We start from the raw sequence: 25,519 nt of genomic DNA on the forward strand, positions 1-25,519 counted from the left end.
GGATCTAGCCCTTGTGTTATTTGTACTGACCCAGTGTAACCCTGATTCTCTTGCAGGCTCCTTTTTGCAGCACTCGGAGCCTAGCTCGTCTCTTCTGAGCCCAGTGCCGATTCCCATGCTGCTGATTCCACACATGCTGCAGTATTTTTGTTGGGTTCTTATCCTATGCTCACGAGAGCTAAAGTTGGTATTTTCAAGACTCGTCATTTTGCGAACCTTGGTTTCTTGGGATCCTCTGGTCTGCTTCCTGCTCTTCTAGCAGCTACTGAGTCCAAAGGATTCAAATCTACTGCTAAGAATCGTGCTTGGCTTGCAGCCATGGATGAAGAAGTTTAAGCATTGCAAAATAATCGTACCTAGATTTTGGTCCCTTGACTCGTCAACACCAACATTGTGGGCTCCAAATGGGTTTTCCAAACCAAATATTTGCCTGATGGATCCATTGAGCGACTTGTTGTCAAGGGCTATACATAGGTACCTGGTCTTGATTACACTGACACTTTCAGTCCTATTATCAAGGTTACTACTGTCCGTGTTGTGCTTTCTCTCGCTATGACCATCAAATGAAACCTTTGCCAACTTGATGTCAAAAATGCATTTCTTAATGGTAATCTCACTGAACATGTTTATATGGAACAACCTCTTGGGTACATTGACCCTCGCTTCTCCAAATTATGTTTGCCAGTTGAAGAAAACTCTCTATGATCTGAAGCAAGCACCTCACGCTTGGTTTCAGCGATTCAGTTCTTTCTTAATCCATCTTGGTTTTTATTGCAGCCGTGCTGACCCATCTCTCTTTGTTTTTCATAAGAAGTCTGATATCATTTATTTGCTTCTTTATGTTGACGACATTATTATTACAGGCAACAATTCATCTCTCCTTGATAGCTTCATTTGTAAACTCAATTCTGAGTTTGCCACTAAGGACTTCGGTCACCTCAATTACTTCCTTGGTCTTGAAGCTTCATTCACCGCTGATGGTCTCTTCATCAGTTAGCTGAAATATGCACGTGATATTCTTACTCGGGCTCAGTTACTTGACAGCAAGCCTGTTCACACTCCCATGGTTGTTTCCCAGCATCTGTCTGCTGATGGCTCTCCGTTTTTCAATCCCACTCTCTACAGATCTCTTGTTGGTGCACTTCAGTACTTGACCATCATGCGTCCAGATATTGCTCATGCCGTCAACTCTGTCAATCAAATTCTGCACGCTCCAACTGAAGATCACTTTCTTGTTGTTAAGCATATCCTTTGCTATGTTAAGGGCACACTCCACTTTGGCTTAACATTTAGCCCTTCCGCTTCTCTTGGTGCACCATCATTGCTTACTCTGATGCTGATTGGGCTGGTTGTCCAGATACTCGTCGTTCCACTTCTGGTTATTCTATTTATCTTGACGACAATTTGGTTTCCTGGAGCGCCAAGAAGCAACCAACTGTCTCCTGTTCCAGCTGTGAATCTGAGTATCGCGCTCTTGCCCTCATTGCCGCTGAGATTCTTTGGCTTACACATCTCCTTCGTGACCTCAGGGTTCCCCTTCCATAGCGGCCTCTTCTCTTATGCGACAACAAAAGCGCGATTTTTTTGAGCTCCAACCCAGTTTCTCACAAGCTAGCCAAGCATGTTGAATTAGACTACCATTTCCTTCGTGAACTCATTGTTGTTGGCAAACTTTGCACACAGTATGTGCCTTCTCACTTATACATTGTCGACATCTTCACAAAGAGTGTCCCTAGACCAGTAGACCTCTATTTGACTTGTTTCGATCCAAGTTTCACGTCCGATCCAATCGGATGCTCAGCTTGTGGGGAGGCAGGGGGGTGTTGAGGATACTTCGCCTCAATCAAAGGCCTCCCATATGTGATATAATTGACCCTTAATTCTAGGAGATTGTCCTCCCTTAATTCTAGGCCTTAATTCTAGGAGATTGACCTCATTGAAGTTTTTATATTCTTTCCATTTCTATTGTAATCACAATTAATGTATACAAACTGTAAATCATTATAAATAGAAAATACTCACCACTCTAAATGTGTGGTGGTTTCATCAAATATTCTCACTTTGGACAACAGAATATTCTTATTTTAGACACTTCTACCAATTTTGTAATGGCTTTATGGAGTCCACTCCCCCCCCAAAAAAAAAAAATCTTTTCTTCTGCTTAAGGGATGTGGAGTAAACTTGTGCAAAATGTTAGGCCTGAAATATTATTTTAATTGCATAGTAGCTCCTGTAATTGCCCTCACAAAATTATGTGTACAGGGTTATCCTTTTTCACTTATTTTTTGACTTTATTATGAGTTATCTTTTTATTTTATTTTATGCTATCTTTGGGTTTAAGTTAATAGAAGGGATAGACTTATGCCGAATTGAGTGGAGAACATGTGGGTGGCACCATCATTGGGATAAAGGCTTAAGTGTTGTCATATTATTCTTTGTTGTGTTCATGCTGTTTTGTGCAGCATCAAGTGGCTACAAATGGTAAATACCACAGATTGTATATTTCAAATTTTCTTTTGCGTATGTGATATGAATTGCTTAGGCTTACTATCCTGTAATTTATTAGATGCCTTGCTCAAATATAGCATAGCTATAGATATATATATATATCCTTACTAGTCCATTTATCTGTACTGCATACAAATTTATTTATTTTTTAATCTGTCAAATTCAGGTGGACAGGCTGGGCATGTTCAGTACTTATCTGGTCCATTCTCTGTTGGACCAACTGTCTCCCTTAAGATGAACTTACCAGAATTGAGTGAAAGGCAATTTCAGCACGTGAACAGAAATTTTCTGCTGAAATCAACCAAGAAATTTTCTGTTTGTTGTTCAGATCAGCTTCGAAGTCATTATTTGGATGTTGAGGTGGCATCTGTACAGTCTCTGGCTCATGAATTTGTTCCATCGAGGCCTGATGATGAGGCAGGTGTTTTTGGTTCACATGATGTCAATGACTTCAACACCTTGCAGTCGAGGCCTAAAATGTTTAGAAACAGATTTTTGAATCTCGTACGCTTGAGTTCCGTCATCAATAGTATTGCTGAATCATTTTTCAAGAGTGAGATACGACGGAGGCTATTTGTGACAACAGTATTAATTGTAATAAGTCGTGTTGGATATTTTATGCCCCTGCCAGGATTTGATAGAAGGTTGATACCTGAGGACTACCTTAGCTTTGTTTCAGGATCAGTTGGTAAGTTACACATATGTTCATATTTATCATTTTTCTTGAGGATGGAAATTCATAAAAACATGATGGTGTTTTTGGACGGACTTGCTTGCTTTATTAAAGACACAGATGAGATTAATAATATCATTCGTAAATGATAGTAAATGGGGAACTGGATAAAGAACTGTTGTGATTTTCGTACCTCCAACTTGAATAACTAAGGGGGCTTTTTGTAAAATGAGCATTAATGCTGAATATTGATTTTAGTTCTGAATTGGTGAACCAAATTTATAATCAATTTCAACAGCTGAATATTGAACAGTGAAGATTTGTTTGCTAAAAATTTATTTTAACAACTAAATGTGCATATATTTACTATTTTTAACCCTTGATAATATCATAAACAAAATGAAAAAGAAAAAGGAGAAAATTTCAATTCTAATGTACAGGAAAAGGAGAATTACATGTGGGTGTTCTTTGCAAAGGTTTTGGGGATCACAGAAGGATATGTCAAGGGATTGGGTGACAAGGGAGTGGTTGGATTGAGAGTGAACTAGGAGGGTGAGGCCTTGGCAGACAATGACTATGGTTTTGGTAAGGAACTGGCCGAAGTTGCCAAAGCCAATTTTGATGATCTTGAGGGCGGTCAAGTTGCTGTAGGCTTGTGGGTTGTGTGGTGGGGTTCAGCAGCATGTGAAAGTATGAGTTGAAGGGGACAGCAGAGGGTGTTGGAGGTGACAGCTGAGAGTAGGTTCTAGGGACACAGAGAAGCAGTGAGGGAGCTGCCGGAGGTGACGATCAGCAGAGAGAGGGGAATGGAGGTGGGGAGAGGAGAAAGAGAGGGTGGGAGAGCATTTAGTCGGGGGTTGTCTTTGGTGGAGAGGAGGAGAGAGGAGAGGAAAATGTGTCAAATTGAGATACAAGATGGTGCTAACCAAATCAGCAAGGGGGGGGGGGGGGATGCTACTTCAGTAAGAGAGCTTTCAGCACTCATTCAGAGGTTAATAAACAATATGTTCACTTAATATTATGCCATAAGAGAATAGCCTCTATTTAGAGGCCATTAAGTGCAAACAAACATCTCCTAAACTTCTTGCTGTAATAATGATCCATTGCAGAACTAATGATCCATTGCTGCGATAATGATCCAATAGTGGTTTCATTGCTGCTTCTGTTTCTCTTCCTCACTCTATGCATCATTGTTTCCTTGTTGTTTATGGCAGATGAACTTGGTGATTTTGCACCAGAGCTTAAGCTATCCTTTTTTCAGCTTGGAATCAGTCCTCAGATAGTAGCATCAATTCTTATGCAGGTTTACCACTTTTCTGCTGCATTATTTATATTTCTGTATGCAAATGTTTGTTTATTATGATTCTATACTTATCATGATTTTAAGCTTAGCGTCAAACTCTTTCTACACACAGCTGCTCCCAAGCTTGGGTAAAAAGGATGAGGGCTGTGTTGGGCAATTAACAGCCAGTATAAAATTTGTTAAATGCTATAATATGAATCCTCATCCATTATTTGGTTGTGCATCACCTATGAGTGACATTTTGCACTTACAACATTTGAGTGTAGCAAAAAGTGGGCAAGGGTGGGCTAGGTAGTCATTCCAGAGTGGTGTCATGGGTATGTTGGTGCCTAGGTGTGGTGTCAAATCTGTGAGGTTCCACATCATTTTGGATGTGGGTGAATAAAGAGATTAGAAAGAATCCAGAAAGAAAAAAAAATGAAAAAAAATATTGTTCGCTAAACTTAGTGTGTATAATGGTGATGCATTGACTAGGAGCTAAAGAAAGGGAAGTCGATATATTTAAACTTGCTGGAGTTAGAGAGATGTAGGTAATATCAATGAAGTTAGATATGCACTAAATATGATGTAAAATAGAAATATTGTAGTACTAGATGACATCCTAATTGAAGTTTGGAAATGCTTAGGAGACAATGGAGTAATTTTGGACAAGTAGTTTAGTTAACAAAATTTGTTGAGACGAAGAAAAATGTTGGATGAATAGAGGAAAAACACTTTAGTATTTGTATAAAAAAACAAAAAAAGTAGATTCAAAATTGTTGCAATTACTGTGGAATTAAACTTACGTCATACAAGGAAATTTTGGGGAAGGGTTATTGTGCAGAGATTAGGTTAGAAATAAGGGTTCAGAAAGTTACTTTGGTTTTATGCTCTAGAGGTCAACTGCAGAAGCTATATATTTACGAAGAAGATTAATGGAAAAGCTTTAGAATCTAGAGGTTTTAAGTTAGGTACCTGAGTAAAAGACAAATTATGAAATATAATGTTATCTGTTTTAGGAGGAATATTGGAGAAAATATTAGAGGTGATGGTTAAAAAATTTGTAGCACTTGTACATTTTAGTGCTTTAGATCCATTATGAAAATGAAGTATAAATTGTAGAAGTAATACAAAATTTAAAACAGGTTGGGAAAGATGGAGAAGTGCTTTGGGTGTTCTGCATGATCATAGATTACCCTTAAAATTAAAAGGAAAGCCAATGACTGTAGGACTAATTATGCTGTATGGATCAAAATGTTGGACTGAGTTGTTGTTAATGGCAGGAGGGAGAGGGTTAGACCTAAAATAACTTGGACTCTGATTGTGACTAAGGGTTTCACAGCGCTCCACCTTTTGGTGGGTTTTGACCTAGGCTGTGCGCAATGGTTGAAGAGGATTCATGTAGCCGACCCCACCTAGTGGGACTTAAAGCTTGGTTATTGTTGTTGTCATTGTCCTAGTAAAATCCCTCACAATAATTTCTTTTGTTATAAAAAAAATTCAAAGGAAGAATTAAAATATATTTTTAAGTGTAATCATTTGTTTTCTTAAACAAAGGATGTATTGTCATTAAAAAAAACTAACAATTGAAAAAATTGATGAAAGTTTGTCTATGAGAATGTCTTTAGGATTCAGAAGATATAATCAGTGAAAAACAATTGATGGAAGTTATAAATATATTGAGGTGTTTAAGAACTGATTCAAGTTTATTATACAGGAAGCAAATAATAAACCCTTGAAATTTTAATTGTTGAAAGGGGCTGTTTGGAATCATTCTTTTACTGTTTCTGTTGCAGTATAGGTAAAAAATAGATGACAACAGTATGCTTGTCTGCATTGCTAGTTTTTAGTTTTTGATGTTGGTTTTCAGCTATTGTGGTAGCAACTGAAAATTGAAATTTCTGCGTTTATTATGACAACCCTTTTGTACAATATTGTAATGTCTAGAGTTCACTTTTGATTGAATTATGTAAATTTAAAGTAAAATATTGTCATATGCTTGCTCGAGAATATTAAGAATAGTAGGGTTAAGGATTTGTGGAGTTAAGTTAGTAGTTTATTATATGTGTTTAGTATTGATCAGTTTTGGATTATGTGTATTTGGGAGTTGTTTGTAATATTTGTGCAAATTAGGGGTATATTTGTAACGTAATGTAGTTTTAGGGGTTTATCTGTAATTTCATGTAAAAGGCTTTCTTATAAATAGTGTGTGGAAGCCATGTTCACCCCCCCCCCCCACCCGGTATCTCCTCTCTCCTCCATTCCCCTTCCTCCTCCTCTAATTTCTCCATGGCTGCAGAACCTTGATGCTGCTCCTGTATCATTTGGTATCAGAGCCAAACCACAATCTCCATTCTTCCATTTCAGTCCACCCATCTCCTTCACTCTTCTCCCCCTCTCTTCCTCTTCTTCCTTCTCTTCCTCTGCTTCCTTCTCTGTTTCTGATCTCCTGTTCTGTCCATAATCTTCTTCTGCCCAGAAGCAATCTGCCCTCTTCTTCTTCTTCCCTGTTTCTCTTCTCCTTCTCATCATCTTCTTCTTCTCTTTAGTTCTCTCCCATTACTCGCTCAACTCTGTTTCTCATTTCTGAATTCTGTGGCCATCTCTTGGCAGTTTTTGGCAGTTTCTGTCCAGCAACTCCTCCAACCCCCATCTTCTTCTTTTCTCTCCTTCAGTTTCTTAACTCTCTCCCTCTCTCTCTCTCTGAATTTCTGTTAAAAAGAAAAAAACTGAAGCAGTTCTGCAGTTTCTGAACTTTTCAGAAATTCCAGTTGTGTCCCCAAATCTCGAACATCACTTTCCAGCAACCATCCTGCAACACCACCCACACCACCAAAGACAGAACCTTCTGAAACCCTTCCTCTCAAAATTCCATCGCTGTTGGGCCACCGGAGGAACCCCACTCTCCAGCCAAAATTTCTCCTGCCGTCGGCACTTTGAAAACCCTGATCTCCTGTGCTTTTCTCATCACACCACCGCCATCAATAAACTCCTCATCCCCTGATCTCCCCTCAACCAAAGTTTCATTGCCAGAGGTGCCTCACCGGCGGCGCATGCGCCCCACATGCCGGCGACCTGTGACTGAGAAACTTCCATAGTTTTCTGCAATTTCCAGTCTCGTGAAAAATTTCTTCAGAGATGAGATTTTGGGTTTTATCCACAATTTTTTGACCTACAAGGTAATATTTTGATCACTGTTACAATATATTGTAAGCAAGCCTGATAATTTGGCACAAAACCCTAGAAATTGTCACTGCCAGCATCAGAAATCAGGTTTTGTTGCTGTAATTTGTGAGCTTTCTTTGTGAATTTGTTTCATTTCGGCAGGACAATCAATATCAAGGTGAATTAAAGATAGTTTTTTTGAAAAATTGGGAGTAAGGCTTGTGGGAAATTGTGTTAAAAGGCTGTTGGTGATATAAAGCTGCAACATATATATATATATATATATATATATATATATATGCATAAATTCAGCAACATGGTGACAAATTATAGGCCAAAGGAATGCCATTTATCATACTTTGGGCACAATTTCAAGCTCGTCAACACCTTTCTCAAGTGTGGAGAAAAGGCTTGCAAAATCATCATTTATGGAAAATGCCCAATGAAGTGGTTTCTATGAATGAAGTCACTCGAATGCAGCTTCATCCTGAATCTCACCCAAAGCCTTATGCGATATTTTGGGTTGATAACTCTCTTGTACATGTTTATGAAAAATGTTTGGTTTGCACCCAAATGGGTGAATATTTGGCTAATGTTTGGTGTAATGTCCTACTTGTGAAGATTGGCCACGTACTCCTTGGTTAGATGATTTAGGTGTGACTCAAGGACATGAGAACACATGTCTTTCATTATAAAGGGTAGAAAATTGTTTTGAAGTCTGCTCTACCATTGAACCAAGACAAAGAGTTAGTCATAATTGCTCAGCTTGAACTAGAAGGAAGGAAATGAATGTGTTTGAAGACATCCAAAGTCCTTCATACATTCCAATTGTTGAGTTTGTCATTCCCAATGTGCTTGTGGATGCCAACTCTCAATTCAAGTCTATGATGCTGCTAAAGGATCGTGGTTTTCTGTATCACTCAAGCACTGGCTTTCAAAGAATCCAAGTTTGCTTCTCCCTTTTGATCCTCCAACTTTTCAAAATTTAAGGCCAAATTTTTCTAGCTGGGGGAGTGTTGATGTAGGACAAGAAGCAAGACCTTGGGAAGATCCTTGCTGGAGAGTAGGGTTAAGGAATTGTGGAGTCAAGTTAGTTTATTATGTGTGTTTAGTATTGATTAGTTTAGGATTATGTATATTTGGGGGTTGTTTGTAATATTTGTGTAAAGTAGGGGTATATTTGTAATGTAATGTAGTTTTAGGGGTTTATGTGTAATTTCATGTAAAGAGGCTTTCTTATAAATATTGTGTGAAAGCCATGTTGGGCAGTTGCTGATGAATTTGAATTGAAGTGAATGTGAGTTCCCCCTGGTATCTTCTCTCTCCTCCCTTCCCCTTCCCCTTCCTCCTTCTCTTCTAATTTCTCCATGGCTACAGAACCTTGATGCTGCCCTTGTATCACCTACTTTTATTGTCTAAGCACATTCATAACATAAAACGAAGTGAAAAAATTGATGAACGCTTTTCTGCAAGAATATCTTTAGGTTTCAGAAGATAGATACCTAAAATTTTGATTGTCGAAAAGGGCTGTTTGGAATCATTTTGTTTCCTATTTTTGTTGTGGTATAGGAAAAAACTAGATGATAATATGTTTGTTAGCATTGCTAAGTTTTTTTTTTATATTTTTAATTGTCAGTATTTTTTTGTGGTAACAATTAAAAAATCAAAGCTTCTGCACTTATTGTGAAATTCAGTTTGTATAATATTTTAATATATACTTTTGATGATTGAATCATTGCGAAAAAAATATTTTTAATAAAAAATTAGAATAAATTGTCATATAAATTTAAAATAATATCCTAATATTCCTAAAGAAAATAAGAAAAATTTTTTGACAAACGTTTTTCACTATTTTTCAATCTTCATATATAAAGGGATTGTTCTTGGAATACTAAAGAGTGGATATTTAAAAATATAATTTTTAAGTACTTATTTTTATTATAATATCTTAATGTATTTTAATTTTTATTTGTTTTGCTTTTTTAATTACTCTATTCATCTTTTAATTGTAAGCATTAAATTTATTTCTGATGTCTGATTTATCAAGGAGTAGAACTTGCCTTCAATCAGATTTAAACGAAAAAAATTGTTTCAGTTCTGAGAGTATAGTCAATGACATTGCCAGTTATCAATTTTTAGTTTCAATTTCTGTTCTTTGATGCTGTCATCACAATGCTTATCAGCATGATGTCATGAATCTCAGTAACACATGTTCATCAAAATGTCATTTAGATTTCCATTTCTAAGCTTCCTCACCAGATAAAAGATGCTATTTAAATGTTCATGTTGTCTTCCCAAGCTAAGTTTGACCTGATAATTTTCGCTTAGCTGTTCTCTTCTTGAAGTATTGACTCTGCTACTTGACATTTAGTTAAGCATCTCAAATCATATGGACAGGTTCTATGTCATGTTGTTCCTTCTTTGGTGAAGCTGCGGAAAGAAGGATTAGATGGCCATGAGAAGATTAAGAGTTATATGTGTGTCTAGTTATTCATCTCAAGCAGTGAGACAAATCCTTGCTTTTGTTTTGTTTTTTGCAGTGTACTGTTCCTTATTTTTTTATATGTTTTAAAGTTGCAGACCTTACAGGTCTACTTTATGGGGCTTTCTATTCACTGCAGATGGTGGATCTCACTTGGCTTTGCAATAATAGAGGCTGTGGTACTCGCTTGTTATTCACTTCCATATTCAATCTATGCAGCTAGTCAGCGGTAATTTAGTAAGAAAATTCTAATTTTCAACAGTGTTGAGATGATTGCTTAGTTGTTGCTATAGTTGTGTTGTTCTCCTTCCTCCAATTTTATGCAAGGTAATGGGTAACAATGATTACTTACAAGAAATTTGTAGCAATAAAGATGACTTGCTGTATGATTCATCTATTTGATTTGACCTTTTCCAATATGGTGCTTGCCATCTAATATTGCAAACTGGTTTGCTTTGCACCTGTATTGAAATACGTTTGCATCTCGATTTGAGCTACTTCCTGCCAAGCAGCTAATATGCTTCTTTAATTGTGAATTTTTTTCTATCATTTTGCCTATAAAGCGTAATTCTCACAACCAGCAATGTGTATTTTGAGAAGTATTGCTGTGTTTGAAAGGGCATCTTTGGCTGCTGTGGTTGTGTTCTGTTCTATTTTTAGCATCTTGTAAATTGGCTTTATTGTTTGGTCTATTGTACCAAATTGCTATTTGCCTATTTCTATATCCACAGTGGTCCAACATTTTTAAATCCTGGATAGCTTTTTTAATTAATGAATTAACTGATTTATTATTCATAATCCCAATAAGCTGACTAATGATAATTCTTTCATTAGGCTTTTGAAATTCTGTTCAAATGTATTTTCTGATTTTTCCAATGTTCTGTTTAGAGTTTTGACAAGCTATGAGCAGCATATGATGTTATATCTTATATCTAACTTTTATTGTGAGAAGTTTTACTGTAGAATGGAAAAACACATTGGTGAGAATATCTTAAAACATTATTGGCGTTGATGAGACTGATTCCTCAACAATTTCTCAGGTGTTTAAGCAATGAGACCAATTCTTGCATGAAGTGAGAAGTTGAAATGTAAAGACAATAATAAGGAATTAAATACTTTTTTCCACAAGTTTTTCTTCATGTTGTAAATATTCATGATGCCTTCATTGGGGATTTTCCTCCCTGAAGGAAGCGGAGAAAGGAACTTGACGCAATGCTCTCCTCCCACTGTCTCCTTTTTCCAAGACTGCAATCACGTGGAGCTTCAACTCTCCCCTCTTTCTAAACTCCTATTCCCATCAGAAACCGAATCCTGTTGTCTCTCCAAGTGCCAAAAAAACCACAGAAACTGAACCCTACACCCTACTTTATGATTACCAGAAAAGCTCTTTTGTCCACCAGAAAACTATCGAGCATCGCCAGAAAGTTGTGCATCCCTTCGTAAATTCTTCTTTGGACATCATATTTTGCTTGACTACCACCAACAACACCTTACTGCGTACTACCTATCAATCTTCTCGTCTACGACCAGGGATTCCATACAAGACCATTCTCGGCTCATCGAAGCAACCCAAATTGATACTCTAACTGCACCTCTCGTTCTTGAAGCAGGTAGGGATGTCATGTGACTTCCAAAATTGAAAGGAAGGTGGTTACTGTAATCCGACTGGATTCCTTGACCTTTTGCATCATGGAATTTGCAAAGAAGCATGTTTCTTTTGTAGTGATGGAGAAGGAGGGGCTCGTATGAGCTCTTAGGCTGACGGGGGGTACTTTGTGAGGCCAGTGATGGGATTGATGGTGGTTGAGGAGGTCTAAGCTTAAGAAAAATAGGGAGTAGCATTAATCTAAATATTTTTGCAAATGATAGAGGAAAGTACATATCCTTGGAGAAAGCGAATAGAGGAAAATTCCAAGATGTGTACATTCTTGAGGGAGTCCAGAGAAATGGGTGGAGGGCCTTTTTTGCTGCTCTATTGGAGCTTTCGTCGATCATGAACCCCTCCAAACCCAACAGTGGCAGCTAGAGATGGTCATATTGCAGTTCCTCGAGCACTAGATTAGAGAAGAGTGAAAGGTGTAGCGTGTTTTAGAGACTATCGTCAAACATCTCCTTGGCCGATGTTACTTGAGGAGCTTCGACAAAGAGAGTGGGTACAGGGCAGGAACTATTTTCATAATCTTAGGGATTGGGGAGCATTCTTCCTTAATAGGAATCCTAGACCCATGTGACTAGTTTCGTAAACTCAAAGGCCCAAAACATATGGGCTGAAGAAATTAGAAATGTAGGTCAATATGGGTTACCAAAAGAAAGAACCCAGGACGAAAAGGGGCTGCCAACAAGAGCTAAGCACAAGGTATGCAGTATCACAGGCTTGCGGAAGAGGTGGGAGGGGGTATAGAACTATACAAGCAAGCTTGAATAAATTGATTGAGCAGAGTTCACATGATTCCTTGGCAGGAGACGGACTAGAGGTTAATTGCAATGCAATAGAGATCCCCAAGAAAGCAGGGAGCAATTTGAAACCTGCAATCAATTTTCTCCATTGTTCTTAGTTCCAAGGGAGAAGATAATGATGGAACTAGAGGGGGGAAGAAGAAAATGACTTGCTTTATGAATTGGAAGAAGTGGGCTGTATAAGTGAATTAGACAAAGAATTATTGGTTGATCAGCTGAGTTCTGACCTTGAATTTGCAGAAGAGGAGGGTTTGATCCAACCATTTGAAGGTTACAGTGGAGTACATGAGGCGGAGGGGCCTGTTTAGCCCATGTTTGGAACATCATAAAAAATAAGTACTTATTATGAGAAGTGCTTAAAATTAAGTACTGTGTCAATAAGTGGTGTTTGGTTTGCACTTAAATGAGTACTTTTTTTGGAAAGTACTTTTTAAACTACTACTACTTTTAGGAAAATAAGTATTTTTTGAAGATAATATTTTCTAAAAAAATCCCTTATCTGGAGAAGTACTTATTAAGTAATCCCATATTACTTTTAGGTAAGTACTTTTTCTAAAAGAGTACTTTTAGATAAGTTGTTCCAAAAGATCTTCTAGTCAAATTGTGAGAATGCTCAAGCAGGTATATATTTTATTAATCATAAATTTGGCCATTTGAAAGTTTTAATTGATGAGGGGTCTTTTTGAACTTGGCCTTGTCATCTCCAGGGACTGAAGTATCTGTGATGGATTTTTATCTGAAGTCTTACCATGAAGTCCCTTGTGCAGAGGTAATGGAGAAATATGGGTCTTCCAGTTTTGAGGATGCAATATCACTAGAAACTATACATAAGCCAGCATTAGTAGCTCACTGATCCAATGATAATAGTTACAGAAAAGCAAAGGAACTTGACAAGCCTGTTGGGGAGCTGGGCAACATTTATGATATGAATGATCATGTAGTCCATGTGAATGACTTCAAAGAACTCTCAATGTCCATCAAAAACATTGATAATGAAGCACAATCAATGATCAATGAAGAGGTTATTGGGGAGCCATCAAAATTGAGTGAGGAAACTAATCTGAAAAACACCAAGAACTATGAAGGCAAATATGAAAAACTGGAGGAACATCCAAATACCTTGGAGTTCCCAAATCAGCTTAAGGACGATGATGGCGGTAACTCTGTTGAAGATTTTGAAGGAGAAATAAAAAAGGCAACTGAACACAAATGCATTATGGAGGAGTCAAAGCCAGCTGAGGATAGTGACAACTTGAAATCCACTCAACACAGTGGAGGAGAACAAGGTGCAAAAGAAGTTGGATTTTTGGGAGTTGATTGTGGCTCTGATGAACCTATTGCTTTCGTGACGCAGCCAGAATCATCATTTGGACAAGTTTCTAGTGATTCGACTTCATCATCTCCAAAGTTTGTTTTACCATAAGTAGTCTCAATGGATCAGGTCTCCTTGAATTTCAATCAAAATATGCAAATTGATGATCAACAATCTGAGGTGGGAGACATGACAAGAAAAATTTTATTAGGTGAATCCCCACCTGAAAATTTTACTCCAACCTCACCTCAAAAGGCACAACATTAGTGGAGACTCCTATAACTCAAGCAATTAGTGTCGGTGATTCTGAAAAATCACAAGATGTGGTATTTCTAGATGACTAGATACTACAAATTGATAACTTTGACTTGCAAGATGTACCTCACATTGAACAGGTATCATCTAATCCTCTAGAGAAGTCCATGGTTGAAAGCCATGCTATTTATGATGTGACTGATCAATTGGTGATCCATGAGAAAGAAGAAAAGTAGAACTCAGAAGCTTTTCAAGACATTATAGAACCCCAAAAACTGATTGGTCAAGACACTCTTGAAGTGCTCTCAAAACCATCAGAAAGACAATTTTGAATCCATTGAAGATAATGAAGGCACACTTGAAAATTTGGTTGACAATGGAACAATTGTTGGCCCATCAAAACCAAAAGAAAGCAATGGTTCCAACATTTTTGTTACCATGGAACCATCGAATCTTGCAGAAAACTCTGCTAAAGAAGAACCTGGCACCCTTTATCATGTGAATGAATCATCAGTTAGTGATGAAGAAGACAAGGTGGACTTAAAATTACTTGAAGGTAGTGAAGGTGGAGCCCAGTTATCAATCAAACCAGAAGCGATATCAGAATCATCAAAACCTGCTGACTGTAATCAAACCAGAAGAGCAGATAATGATGGTGATATATCCCAATCCATGGAAACATCTCAACCAAATCACGATTCTGTGGCAGCTGACCATGTTGAGTTTTTCAATAACGCACAAATCAATGGCAGCTTTGAAGCTATCACAGATGATATGGAGCATGACCAGAATTTTGGAAGTGTTGCTCCTGCTACCAAAGATGATTATATGCATGAAACTTCAGAGGATGTGAGGAGTCTTGAAAAGGCATTGATACAGTAAGGATAAGATTTGAAATCTAACCACGTGTGCAAGAGAATATAGTTGATGAGGACTAGAACTTAGGTGTGAGCCACACCTCTTGTGATTTGTTAGATTGCACAAATTACTATGCTTTGAGAATATCTGCCCAACTGATGAGGATTGCTCATAGGGCAACTTGAGACTGAGCACGACTTACCAAGAATGACCCAACTAATAAGCACCGCTCATGAGGCCCGAAGACGTGCCCATTTAAAGAGCACTGCTCATGGGCAACTTGAGAGTGAGCACGGCTCACCAAGAATGGACCAAATGATGAGCACCGCTCATGAGGCAACTTAAGAATGAGCATGGTTCACTAGGAATGACCCAGTTGACGAGCACTGCTCATGAGACCCGAAGACATGCCCACTTGATGAGCACGACTCATGAGGCAACCCTGCTCACCAGGAATGACCCAACTGATGAGCACCGCTAATGAGGCTCGAAGACATGTCCACTTGATAAGAACAACTCATGAGGTAACCCAAGAGTGAGCACTGCTCACCAGAAATGGCTTATTTGATGAGTAGCGCTCGTGAGGCTCAAAGACATACTCACTTGATGAGCACAACTCATATGACAACACAAGAGTGAGCACTGCTCACCAGAAATGGTCCATCTGATGAGCACCGTTCATGAGGCCTGAAGGCATGCCCACTTGATGAGCACAACTCATAAGGTAGCCCTCTACAAAACCTGTATAGTAGATAACAACACCCACTCAACAAGGAGTTGTGCTACAGTAGCTTAAAAAAAATTGTTCGGCATAAGGTAGCTCATATAAAATCATCCAAAAAGCTACCTTGAAAAAGGTACAATTATTTGGTTAAAAATTGTTTATATATATATATATATATATATATAGGGGCCACCACACAGAATACCTGAGGAAGCCCAAAATCGCCTCCAATGGTTTGAAAAAAGCCAAAATTTATGAGCTGGAAGTTACGAAATTGGCTCGAATTGAGCCTTAACTCCTGAAATTGGCTCGAATAGAGCCAAGGCACTTTGAAATCAGCTCGGATTGAGCCGACCCCCTTAAAGTGGCTCCGAATGAGCCTTGACCAGCGCAGACGGCTCAGATTGAGCTAGGACTTTCGAAACCTGCTCAGATTGAACTGGAAGCCCCAAATCGACTTGGAGTAAGCCAAGACCCCCGTAATTGGCTTTCGTGGCTTGGATGGGGCCAAAATCATATGCACAAGGTAAGCGATTCGAAATACTCTCAAATAAAAGAAACTCAGTTAAATAATTTGAGAGCAAAAAGGGGGGGCAACTGATATACCCAAAATTAATAGGCATATTCATGAGGGGCCGTAATTAGGAAACCACCATTATACCACAGCATAAATACCCTTAAATTATCCATAAATACCCATAAACGTAATAATGCGCCCATAAATACTAAATTAAAAGAGCGCATGCCTCCACCACTATAAAAGGGTACTCCAAGAGGAGGTAAGCATCTCATTCTCATCCATTCTTCTTTACTGTTGCAATCTAAACCTCCATCGATTCCTAACTTAAGCATTGGAGTGATCCCCTGAAGTACACCTCGGGTCCTCCAAGCTATTCTTGTTTGATCCCTTTTCAGGTGGCTACGGTCGAAGGTCGATCCTCAAAAGCCATTCAATTTTTGGCTGCAACACCCTAGTTACCCTCTTTCCTAAAATACCCTTTTAAAATAAATGAGCTGCGTTCCTTCTCTTTGTATGGGCACTTTGGCACTCCGCTCACCCTATCATCAATACGAAGCTAAACGAGCTAAGGATATTCTCTTATTCCAGAAAGTGCAAGTAAGGAGTCCTAAACATGAAATTGAAGCTCGAAGATGCCCTGAACTGACAATATGCATTCTAAAACATGGAAAAGATAGAAGAACCTTAGTTAGTTGTTCTTAATTTTCTTTTTTGCTCCTTGTCTACCTAATTTTCTTTTTGACCTTGGACAAAGTAGGGTGTCAACAATACCAATACTAATTTAGGATGTTCTTTGGGGAGTCTGTGGAGGTCTATTTCTCAAATTTACCCTTTGTTCATCCCTCACACTAAACTTGAGGGGTGGTGGAGTTCATGAATTTGTTTCTGGAAAGACCCATGGCTGGGGAATGCTTCTTTTTCTAGTTCTTTCCCTTGTCTATTTCATTTGAGTTCAGAGCAAATAGATTTGTATCTTTCTTTGTTGGTGATTTGAGCAGTCCTTTGGTTTACTAGAATTTCCATTTCACTAGACCTCTTAATGATAGGGAGATGGTGGAGTTGTCATCTTTGTTATTCTTATTGAATGGGAGTAACATTTCTTCAAGAAGGGATGTTTGTTCTTGGTCTTTGGATCAATCAAGTTTGTATTCTTGCGAGTCATTTTCTTGAATTTTTTATCTGTTTCAATTCTTCATTTCCAATCTGTTCTATCATATGGAAGACTAAAGTCCCCCCAAGAACTAAGGCTTTCTTTTGGTTGGTTGTGCTTAATAAAATAAATACTAATAATTTACTGCAAATCAAGATGCCTTTGAAGGCTATCTTTCTAGATGTATGTGTGTCTGTTATAAAAACTCAAGACAGATTCTGGGATTTTGAATAAGCTTTTTGGTATTATGGGAGAAAATTGGGTATGTTCTATCGTGGAAAACTTGCCAGCCACTTCTTTTGCAAGCTTTGGAAGAAGGAAGGATAGGGCAGCTTTATGGTTGTGTGGCATTTTTGCAGTTTTATGGGGAATATGGTTGGAATGCAATGCATGAATTTTTGCTGGGAAAAAATTATTAGGTGCTGGTGTGGGATAAGATTCAATATTTGGCCTCTTTGTGGTGTGTTGGTTTTGGATTTTTCAGAGTGGATAGTTTTTAGGAGTAAAAGAGATTGGAGGAACATGATGGCTTGTTGACCTGTTCTTTCTTTGTTGTTCTTAGTTGTTGTCTGGAGATGTCTTACTCTCCCTCTTGTAAATTCTCTCTATCAATGAAACTTTCTTTTGCTATTAAAAAATAAAAAAAAATTCATGATGCATTTTTTTACTTTTAGACCTTGCACAATTAAGTTGTATCTCTAGTTATTGAATGCATTTGGACATTAATCTAAGGGACTGGATCGTAGGATCATTGGCTGCAAGGTCAATTAAAAAATAAATGAAATAGTAACTATTTAAAAAAATAAAGAAAATATCTAATTAGCATAGAACAATAACCTTACAAGATAAAAGTTAAAATTGAGGCTCGTCTCTGTTTTGATTTATATGCATTTAACTGATGTATTTTAAATACTTGTATTTAACTCTTTTTTTTTTGCAATTTGCCATCTGAGGCTAGGGACTAGGGAGCATTAACAGAAAATAGTAATGGCTTAGTTCTGGGGTCATTAACAATCACTTGTTCACTGCAATGGCAAATAAAAACCCCATTTATACCATCTCAGCATTCCATATGCACCACAGCAAATTTCATTATTGCTATTAGGACTGATTTGGATAGCAAGCTTAATGGCACAAAATTAGCAAGGATGGCTCTAAAATCTATATATAATTTAAAATATGAAGTTCAAAATTGGTTTAACTACAGGGACTAACTAATAATTTTACTAGATAAATAATTATTCTGTAGTGAATTCCAGAAAAAGATGCAAATAGTGCAGGACATAAACTAAATGCATTTGTGAAAAAATGTTTAAATATTGAGAATATTAGTGAATGGCTGAATGCATGTTTAAATATTTCTCTTTCTGTGATAATAAAACCAAGCAGTAGCAGTTAGGGCTCTATATATGGCCTTGGAAGTCTGAAGGTGCGAGCCTTGGCAGTGACATTTCAAATTAAAGCATATATAAGACCATTCCAGCTGGAGTAAAAGCCCCACTGGTTTGTTTAAAACTCAGCAGTTAAACTGGATTTCTACTGTTTGACCAGGTCAATTCTGGTCCAAAATCAAATTTTTGACTCATAAAGGCTCTGGGTTACCAGGGTCACGTGGTACAACTGGCCATGGTTTGGTTTTATTACTACAGTAATACCATGTTGTGTGCAGTTCTCCTTGTTTGTTTGTTTAATTATTTGACCAGTTTAATATTAGAACTACTAGCTTGGTTTCCATGAACTTTAATAGGGAGTAGTTTTGATGAATTCGCGTGGTTGCAGGGCCAAACATGTAATGGTGACAACACTTTACTTGGTATGCGGTGCCATGACTATGACGTGGATCTGTGACAAAATATCAGAATCTGGATTTGGTACTATTTTAACCCTCCATTTGGGAGCATGGATTTTGGAGCTTGGATCTGCATGTGTGGATTTGGAAGAAACTTAAATACAGTTTTATACTATGTTTTGTCCAAATTCACAAAAATCAAAATCCAAACCTCACAATCCATGCTCCCAAACACTACCAAAATGTTTATCTGGCATGTATGTGGGCTCAATCTATTGCTGTCTCTGTCCATAGTTAAATATTTGATTTATTCATTTTAAAATTTTCTAAATTCTCTATTTTTTCTTTAGTTTCCGTCATTTTTCATCACGATAGTTTTTTTGCAGAATCTAGAGCACAGTTTTTGTGGTTTGTCATGTTCAGCTGCTGTTATTATAACCTTGAAGAAACCTCACATTTTGTTTAATCATACATAAAAATATAGAATTTCTTTTGAGGCGTGGATTGGACATTTTGAGCAGCAAAAGTTTTACTGATGAGTGGTGTGAGAAACATAGATGGTAGGTGTTGGCATGAGCTGTTAGAAATCAATTTTGGAAAGATATAGCTGTAGATGTAAATATAGAATCATCCTCTTTGCTGTGATATTTGTATTACCAAAGATAGGATTGCAAGTTTTCCTATTTAACTGTATTCTCTCAATGTAAAGAAAATATGGGAGAGGAAATAAAATTGTTGCAGAATTGACATGGTATTAGAGCAAGGAATCTGATCCTTGGCTCCCTCCACCAGAAAAACTCTAGCTTTATTTGTTTGATCTGTGTCTTCCAGCTATGGTTGACACTGGCGTTATCATCGACTCCGGCGATGACTCTTCACCACATTCCAACTCCATCCTCACCACTCTTACCAACCAAATGACCGAAGCTTTATCCAAAGTTGTCCAGGTCTCGACTTTGACCACCGAAAACTCGACCACTCCAATCAACATCAAGCTAGATGCTTCCAACTACGCCCTTTGGTCCTAGATGGTCAAGATATACATCTCTGGCAAAGACAAACTAGGCTATATCAACGGCGACTGTCCACCACCGTTGCAGTCAGACCCATCCTTTCGAAAATGGCATACCGATAATGGCATTGTCAAAGGATGGTTGATAAATTCTATGAATCCGACACTCATTGGTAATTTCATCCGATTGCCCACTGCAAAATCAGTATGGGATGCCATTGCTACGACTTATTTCAATGGCAGTGATACTTCTCAAGTCTATGAACTCTAGCAATGTGTGGCTTACTTAAGACAAGCCGGCGGCTCTCTTGAGAAGTTCTACACTGAACTACAAGGACTTTGGCAGGAAATCGATTTCCGTCATCCAAATCCGATGGAATGCACCACCGACACCCACCACTACAACAACCTACTCCAAGAGGATCGCCTTTACACCTTCCTTGACAGTCTTGATGATCGCCTTGACAACATCCGTAGCGACGTGCTTCAAATGCGCCCATTTCCTTCCATCGAGCAAGCTTCTGCTCATGTTCATAGGGAGGCTCTCCAGCAGGCAGTCATGAGCACTGGCGACCCCAACAATACCTCCAGCGCGGTTCTGGCCACCAAGGGGCTGAAACTGAGTTCAGCCACTTCACCCTTTGTTGCGGTCTCCAGCCAGCCCATCGGAAAATCCATTGCAGCCTCTAAGTCACAGATTGTTCCTGATGGAACATAATGCTCCCATTGTGGCAACCAGTGCCACAAAAGTGAGAATTGTTTTAAAAAAATTGGCTATCCTGATTGGTGGTATGAGTTGCACTTGCAGGCAAAGAAAAAGGACTCGATGGGTGCGAACACGAGCAAGGTGGTTGTAGTGTCAACCAAACCCCACCTTTCCTTGATTCCCCAAGCTGAGTCTTCCCATAATGCGGGATCTGTTTCCGATATAGGTAACTTTGGTTTAGTTATCTCCTCCTATGATGTTGATCGTGGTGCTTGGCTCCTTGACTTTGGAGCCACAAACCACATGACTTTTGTAGCTACCGATTTTACTACGACATCTCCACCGCGACGCACTAGTGTTGCAAATGCTAATGGGGTTGCCCCTCCAGTCATAGGGGTCGGATTTGTGTATCTATATCTCCTTCCCTCCAATTGTCGAATACGTTACTTGTACCATTGCTCTCGCATAAATTACTGTTTGTTAGTCAAATTACTACAGAATTAAATTGTGCGGTCCTAATTTATCCTACATTTTGTCTTCTTCAGGATATTCTCACCAAGGAGATTATCGGGCATGGTCCTAAAGGGGGGGGCCTATACTACATGGAAGACGTCATCGTGGGTCATGCTCATCACATACAGAGTGATGGGAGGGAACGACAAATCTGGTTATGGCATCGACACTTGGGGCATCCAAATTTTAGTTATCTGAAACATTTACTACCTGATTTTTTTCTAATATGGTGTTGACTGACCTTAAATGTAATACCTGCATTTTAGCCAAAAGTCACCATACTTCCTATCCGCTAAGTATGAATAAAAGCACTATTCCCTTTGCTTTAGTTCACTTTGATGCGTGGGGTACTTCTCCTATCTCTATTGGGTCTGGTGTTCGTTGGTTTGTTATTTTTGTTGATGATTGTACTTGTATGACCTGGCTTTACTTGATGAAACATAAAGATGAAGTGGTACACATGTTTCAATCATTCCATGCAATGATCCAAACTCAGTTTTCAGCCAAGTTACGAGTTCTCCGCTTTGAAAATGGCGGAAAATATGTTAATTAGCACTTCCGCACCTATTTCGAACACCATGGATTCGTTCATGAGACATTGTGTCCGTAGACTCCTTGGCAAAATGATGTAGCTGAGCGGAAGAACCGCCATATTCTCAAAATTGCATGAGCTTTACTATGTGGAACTCATGTTCTGACTCGATATTGGTCTGATGCGGTGTCCACTGCTGTATATTTACTCAATAGACTACCCTCCAAAGCAATGTTTTAAAAGGCGAAGGCGTACGGCGAGGCGTCTTACCCTCCACGAGGCGAGGCGTAAGCCTTAAGGCATTGAGGGGTAAGCATTTTGGGACTATATTTTTTTAAATTATTAATAAATAAAATCAATTTATATATAATAAAAAAATATGAAAATATTTAAAATAATAGGGAAAAATATAAAAAAATAACTTTAAAATATCATAGGCCAATTTTAAGTTTTAACTAACACAAATAATATATATTAAAAAAATAAGCATGGGCCATAAGAAAAATTCAAAGTAAAAATGTCTCAAGATTCTAATTTTAAAAGCCAGTTGCATCCAACAGGCAGAGAATATGAGAGGGTCCCATAGAGAGGCGAGAGATTGCAGAGGGTCACTGCTGAGAGATGATAGCTCTGAAGGGTTCGTCGAAGGAAAAAAATGCGTCAGAAGGAGTTGTCAGAGGCAGATTAGAGTACAGAAGGGAATGTCGACTCGTCGGAGAGAGACGAGAAGCTTGGAGGAATTGTTGGAAGCAGCCATCGAGTCGTCGACAAGAGAGGAGGTGCTGGAGGAATCATCAGAGAGAGAGCAAAGGCTATCGTCAAGGAGAAGACTTGCTGGAGGCTTCGTCGAGAGAGCAAAAGGGAAGAAGCTTCATGGGAATTCTGGGTTTTCTTTTTTAATTTTTGGTTTAAATCGAGAAGCCCAAAGTGCGTACGCCTTGTGATTTGAGGCGTAAAAGGCAAGCATTTACAGGAGAGGCATACGCCTTCTCCCCTGAGGCGTACGCCTTTTGGGATTTACGCATTTCTACCTGTGCCTTGGTGCGTTTTAGGCCCAAATCGCCTCAAGGTGCGCCTCAATGACGCCTTTTAAAACATTGCTCCAAATTCTTAAATTTTAAGACTTCGCTCCAGGTTGTGGCTTATGTGCATCTTCACAAAAATCAATGAACCAAATTGGATCCGTGTGCTCTCCGTTGTGGTGCTATGATCCCTCTACCTGACGCGTCTACATGACTATGGATGTCACCTTCTTGGAGTCTGACACTTTTTCCCCGTCCCCAACATGAGATGAACAGCAGAATTGGTTGCACTTTGGACTGGCCAAACAGTGAAACAGTGGCGGAAGAAGCACCAAGCCCCCCAAGCCTAGGGCCGGTTGAGCCCACAGGGCTGGATGGGCCTACAAAGTTGAATACATCTTCAGGAAATGATATGCCTTCGGAAACTAAACCAAGTTCTCCCCCTTTCTCGATACCCGCAGATCCCTCTCTTGAGAAAGGTAAGCACTCTCAACATGCTTTCAAATATAAGTGACTTGAATACTCCTGCTAGATATAAATTGCCTTTTAGGGAAAATCGTGGCAAGCCACCAAATAGATACTCTCCTGATATTGAAGAGCGAAGATCACAATATCCAATTGCCAACTACGTGTCTACTAGGAGATTATCTGAACCGCTTAGAGCATTTGTGCATGTAATTTCCTCAAGTCAAGTTCCAGCTGGAATTTAGGAAGCCTTGTCTGATCCAAAATGGACTCAGGCAATAAAGGAAGAAATGGAGGCACTACTAAAGAATGACACATGGACCATAGTTCCGTAACCTGAAGGGAGGAAAGCAGTAGGATGCAAATGGGTATTTTCCATCAAACACAAGGTAGATGGATCGGTCGAAAGGTACAAAGCAATACTAGTGGCAAAAGGCTATACACAGACATATGGGGTAGACTACCGAGAGACTTTTTCACCAGTTGCGAAACTGAGCACTGTAAGGATATTGTTATCTCTTGTAGCTAACCTTGACTGGTCATTACATCAATTTGATGTTAAAAATGCCTTTCTACACGACGACCTTGAAGAGGAAGTGTACATGGACCTTGCTATGGGCTACATGGCATCCACTGAAACAAAGTCGTGTGCAAAATGCAACAAGCACTATATGGATTGAAACAATCGCCTCGAGCGCGATTTGGGCGGTTTAGTCTGGCGATGAGCACATGCGGGTTCAAGCAAAGCAACTCAGACCATACACTGTTCTTGAAGCACAAATTGGGTAAGGTAACCGTGTTGATAGTCTATGTGGATGACATGATTATCACAGGAGATGATGAAGAAGAAATATCCAGGCTATAAAAGGAGTTGGCCACCGAATTTGAGATGAAGAACTTGGGAGGACTCAAGTACTTTTTGGGAATTGAAGTTGCTAGGTCCAAACAAGGAATATTTCTTTCCGAAAGGAAGTATGTGTTGGATGTATTAACTGAGGTAGGAATGTTGGAGTGCAAACTAGTGGATACTCCAATTATTCAAAACCACGGACTTGAAGAACACTCAGATCAAGTACCAACGGATAAAGGGAGGTACCAAAGGTTAGTTGGGAAACTTATATACTTCTCACATACTTGTCCAGACATTGCATATGTTGTAAGCGTAGTTAGCCAATTCATGCATAATCCTAGTGAAGATCATATGGATGCTTTAGCCCAAATACTAAGATACTTGTAGTCCTAGCCTGGGAAGGGACTTAAGTTTTCAAAGAATAGTCATTTAAGAATTAATGGCTATACAGATGCAGACTGGGCTGAAAATATCTCAGACAGAAGATCTACTTTAGGTTATTTTATGTTTGTTGGTGGGAATCTTGTTACGTGGAGAAGCAAGAAGCAGAAGGTGGTAGCACTTTCTGGTGTTGAAACAGAATTCTGTGGACTGGCAAAAGGGCTTTTTGAACTACTCTGGATCAAGAGACTACTTACCGAACTAGGCTTCACCTCTACTTTAGAAATGGATCATTTTTGTGAAAAAAAAAAATGGCTGGTATTGCAATATCTCATGACCCAATCCAACATGACCGTACAAAACATGTGGAAGTGGATCGACATTTTATCAAGGAAAACCTGGAAGCAAAAATAATTCCATTTCCGTTTGTGAAGTCTGAAGGCCAACTAGCAAACATACTCACAAAGGTGGTATCAAGCAAAGAGTTCCACAACTCACTTAACAAGTTGTGCACTAGAGACTTGTATGCATCAACTTGAGGGAGAGTGTTGGCGTGAACTGTTAGAAATCAATTTAGGAAAGATATAGCTGTAGATGTAAATATAGAATCATCCTCTTTGCTGTGATATTTGTATTACCAAAGATAGGATTGCAAGTTTTCTTATTTAATTGTATTCTCTCAATGTAAAGAAAATATGGGAGAGGAAATAAAATTGTTGCAGAATTGACAGGAGGGAGAAAAAGAAGTGATGCAGATCATTAAGGCATATGGTATTTGCTAGATTCTTTGATGAAGATGAGTATTGATGTTTTTAATGTGATTGTTCTGGTGCCTTATTAGAAGACCGTTGTTGTAGTGCCTT

General features: G+C 38.7%; 1 protein-coding gene across 1 annotated transcript in view; it reads left to right on the forward strand.

The window, feature by feature from the left end:
- The window catches only part of LOC131156708 (preprotein translocase subunit SCY2, chloroplastic), a 37,440-nt gene that overhangs the window by 2,982 nt on the left and 8,939 nt on the right, over positions 1–25,519 (forward strand). The window contains exons 2-6 of the mRNA XM_058110594.1: positions 2,675–3,196; positions 4,396–4,484; positions 10,026–10,105; positions 10,250–10,339; positions 19,166–19,257. Coding sequence (XP_057966577.1) covers positions 2,675–3,196; positions 4,396–4,484; positions 10,026–10,105; positions 10,250–10,339; positions 19,166–19,257 — 873 coding nt within the window. The remainder of the gene's footprint in view (positions 1–2,674; positions 3,197–4,395; positions 4,485–10,025; positions 10,106–10,249; positions 10,340–19,165; positions 19,258–25,519) is intronic.

This window comes from Malania oleifera, chromosome 5 (assembly GCF_029873635.1).
Source record: "Malania oleifera isolate guangnan ecotype guangnan chromosome 5, ASM2987363v1, whole genome shotgun sequence".
NCBI classification, from domain to species: domain Eukaryota; kingdom Viridiplantae; phylum Streptophyta; class Magnoliopsida; order Santalales; family Ximeniaceae; genus Malania; species Malania oleifera.